The sequence below is a fragment of the Otolemur garnettii genome, unplaced genomic scaffold (assembly GCF_000181295.1).
Source record: "Otolemur garnettii isolate 467f Iridium unplaced genomic scaffold, OtoGar3 scaffold00016, whole genome shotgun sequence".
NCBI lineage: Eukaryota > Metazoa > Chordata > Mammalia > Primates > Galagidae > Otolemur > Otolemur garnettii.
Genome location: NW_003852411.1, coordinates 13881454 through 13885496, shown reverse-complemented (window position 1 = coordinate 13885496; position 4043 = coordinate 13881454). Strand labels below are relative to the sequence as shown.

At 35.4% G+C, this 4043-nt stretch overlaps 1 protein-coding gene across 1 annotated transcript in view; it reads left to right on the top strand.

Annotated features, from left to right (window-relative positions):
- Positions 1 to 4043, top strand: part of TOR1AIP1 (torsin 1A interacting protein 1) — a 40208-nt gene that overhangs the window by 7677 nt on the left and 28488 nt on the right. The window contains exon 3 of the mRNA XM_023510810.1: positions 1208 to 1267. Coding sequence (XP_023366578.1) covers positions 1208 to 1267 — 60 coding nt within the window. The remainder of the gene's footprint in view (positions 1 to 1207; positions 1268 to 4043) is intronic.

The window sequence follows — 4043 nt, the reverse complement described above, 5'->3', positions numbered from 1 at the left end:
TTTTTTTTTTTTTTTTTTGCTGATGAGTTTTTGTGTTTGTGTATTTACTGTGAATTCTAGGACAACACTTATTTTTTCCAGTGTGTAGTAGAAAAGGAAAAAGGTTGGACACCCCCGATTTAAAGGTTCTGCTCAAACATTCCCCACATCAAGCTCAGAATCTGTCTCTGCATCAATTTCTCCAATGACTGCAACATTGACACCTCTTACGATGTACAATCCTAGTACCACTTACTCTACTCCTGTGAAGAGTGGAATACTCCTCCACGGCTTGCATCCAAAAATCAAATTAATGGTCCCATCAACACCTTTCAGTGTTCCACAGTCTGTCTTTCTCCCATTAGAAGTAATAACAGCAACAGTTCAGTTGAGGTAGTTCTCCAGGGTGGCTACCATGCTTCTGGGCCAGAATTTCCCAGCTGCAGAGCGATGCCGCTAATAAGTAGAGCTGAAAGGGCCCACCAGAAGCACACACAGGGCTCGCTCCCTTAGGCAGCCCCACATATCCCATAATGGCTTTTTATAGAGATGAATGAAGCAAAACATAATATCCAAATTTAGATAATACTGGGTTTTAGAATATGTTGTATGAGGCTCTTTGAAAAAACATACCTTTTTAAGTGGTTTTCTAGATTAAAATTAACATTTTATGTAATAGAATTAAGTTTCTCCACTAACCCTATGCCATTGAACCACAGGCAGTGTGAAATGAACCCTGACTAACATTAACATTTTATTTAAAGTTAGAGTTTGTGTTTCCTGAACACACACAACGTTTAATAGTTGGAATGAGCTTATTAACTCTCAGGAAGTTAACCATAAAATACTCCATAAATAATACACGACAAGGGTAAGTCACAAATAGAATAGATAATTGAGTTGGTGCTATGGTACAGATTTTGGTTCTTAATTGAGCTATTTAGAAGAGGTTTATTTAGTATTTCTTTCCTTTTGTACAAATATGGTGTGAGAAAAATTGAGAATTTCTTTATCAAAACTATAAATTTTACATGACAGGAAACTTGTCTCAAGTTCAATATTGTCACTAATTCATAGGAGGTCAGCACTTAGGGAAACTTGTCTCTAGTTCCCCAGCATAATGAAAAGCTCGATAAACCTATGTTGAATAAATAAGGGGATGATTACATAATAAAGGTAGTATGTTTCATATTTTATATATTTTTTAATGTTTTTCTTCCTGTATTAGTGGTAAAAGAAGATCTTATCAGCAGCCTATGTAGACCCCCTCTAAGAAGCCCAAGATCCGGTAAGAGATTGTTTTGTCTGTTAGCAACTTTTTTGTAAATGTAATTTTATTTTTAAGTAGAATAGTATATGTATTCATATGGTTCAAAAATCAAAAGTTGTTATAGATATACACTGACAAGTCTTCCCATCCCCTTTTAGTCAGAAGCAAGCAATGTTATCAGTTTCCAAAGTATTTTTCTGGAGGGTTTTTTTTTTTGAAATTTTAAGGAAAGTTATGTATACATTATCTTTTCCTCCCTTTTTTAAACACAAATTTGACCTGATAAGTACTCTTTCTGTACTTGTTTATTTTTACTTAACATCTGTTGAGAGATCTTTCCACATCAGTACATAAAGTCCTTACTAATTTTTGTAAGAGATTGTTTCTTATACATTGCTCTGGTTCTTTTTGTTAACATGGCGATTTTAAACCAAGGTCAGGGACCTTTTTATTCTTCCTAGTATACTGCTAATAAAAGTGTCAAGAGTGAGGTTTATGGTACAGGACTATAAAATGTACCTGCTTTAGTAATCTTTCTTTTAGACTAACACCTTAAAAACTGTTGCTCTTAAATTGATTTCATGACTGTGAAAGAAAATAGTAAAGTCATTCCGAGCAGTATACTTCTAGTTTGTTTTCAGTGCGTATTGGCCCTGAAGGATGTTTTGTTGTAGGAACTAAAATGGAAGCTTATTTATCTTTACATAGGTTTCTATTGGTCTTCAGTCATTTGCCTTAAGGAAGAATTATGTTAATTTATCTTGAAGGATAGTTGACAGTCCTTCTAAGTTTTATAAAGGTAAAGGTCTGTTATGGTTTTGATGAGGAACCTGTGGTCAAGAACCATATGATGCATTTCCTATTCAGCTCTAATCATTCTCTTGCTGTCTCTCTTGCAGATTCGTCTTACAAAACAAATGGAAATACTAAAATGAGTGAATTAGGTTCGTTTATCTCTGATTTATACAGGTTCCCTTTGAATGTTCTGATTATCAGTAGAATACAAGAGTACACATTTGGTCACTGGCTTGAGAATATTGCTTTGTTTTTTATCTCAGCTTGGAGGACACTATCCTTATGACCATGAGCTACCTTGAATAGCCTTGGTTTATATTCTGCCGGAAATAATGTCTTATTTATTTAAGTTCATATAAGAGCATGTAATAACAAATCAATGCAGTTTTTATTAGCCTTAAATTCACAGTGTTAAGGAAAAAGATACCAACTACCAATTAAGGTTTTTCCCTTGATTTAGAAAGTGAATTTGAAATGTTTTTGCAAAAGTTCAGTATCCCTTGTCGTGTTTGTTGGATTGGTTTTAATTCAAGTGTTTGCCTGGTTGTAGATCTGTGACAAAGTGAACCTAGATTGAATGCAGTTGGACTTAGTCTTAATTCTTTTCTAAATTTGAAGATGAGCCAAAAAGAAAGAAGCTTCATTTCTCTTTTTAAATATTATAGTTATAACTCATCTTATTAAATTCATCTCTCACTTAAGTTCAGGCTAATTCTTTAGAGACTTTAGGATTTCTAGGGTCTGTGTACTGAAAATGGTTATCACAGTATGCAGCTTATCATGTGTACTTTTACACACCAAGGTTTCTCAAGTACTCTGCCAAAAAACTTTTTAAAAATGTAAAAAAAATTGTTTTTAGACTAGACTCAGTTGGAAGAGAACTTGGAGATGAAATGATCTCACTATTATTACTTTGCTAGATGTAGAAATTGTGTTTATAAACATTTAAATATTAAAAATTTGCCATTTTAAAATAATTTTCTGTGGGTTTAATATAGAGAATAGCACTCTCGGATTCCTTTTATAGTAATATTAGTACATCTTGTGGTGTGCGAAATGGCCATTCATGAAGTTTGAGTATTAGTGATTGTCTGCAGACTGGTCTTTGTTCTCTCCTTCATGCTGCCTTCCTACTCACCCACTGGGACTGTGTTCTCAAAAGCATTGTTATTGAACAGTCTTAAAGATATCTATACCTGGGATCAGTAACCCACATCCTCTGGGTAAAATCTGACTCACAGTCTTTTTTTGCAGTTTTTGGCCGGGGCTGGGTTTGAACCCACCACCTCCGGCATATGGGGCCGGCACCCTACCCCTTTGAGTCACAGGCGCCACCCAGACTCACAGTTTTTTTCTATGCAGCTTGTGAAGTAAAAGGATTTTTACATTTTAGGGTGGGAGCCTTATGTGGTTCACAAAGCCTAAAATATTTACTATTTGGTCTTTCATGGAAAAAGTTATATTGGTAGCAGGAGTAAAGACAGAAGGTCACTCCAGTTGTCATTTGTTTGTTCTAAGAGCAAATTCAGGAGTTACATACTTGCCTGAACATATACTTATTGCAACACTCCATACTAGGTTGTAATGACAGCCCAACAAGAAAGGTGACAGTGACTCTTATATTATGACTAGCTTTCCTCTGAGAAAGTGTGGCAATTACATTTGTGATTTTTTTCATATCTTTTTTCCAGAGAAAACACAAAGTAAGCTAAATTTATATTTTCTTGGGTAGCCTTTATTCATCACACCAAGCACATCCCATAAGTCTCTATGAATAGCAAGGTCTATAGTAGAAATGTGGGTGCTTTGGCATCTAGCCTTTTAATATATCTGGAGACTTTTATTAGCCCTCACAGGCTGGGTTCTGTTTGAGACTTTGTATTTTCCTTAAAATGTGTAGCTAAAGGCTCTGCGCCTATAGCTTAACCGGCTAAGGCACCAGCCATGTACACCTAAGGTGGTGGGTTCGAATCCCCAGCCCGGACCCGCCAAACAACAA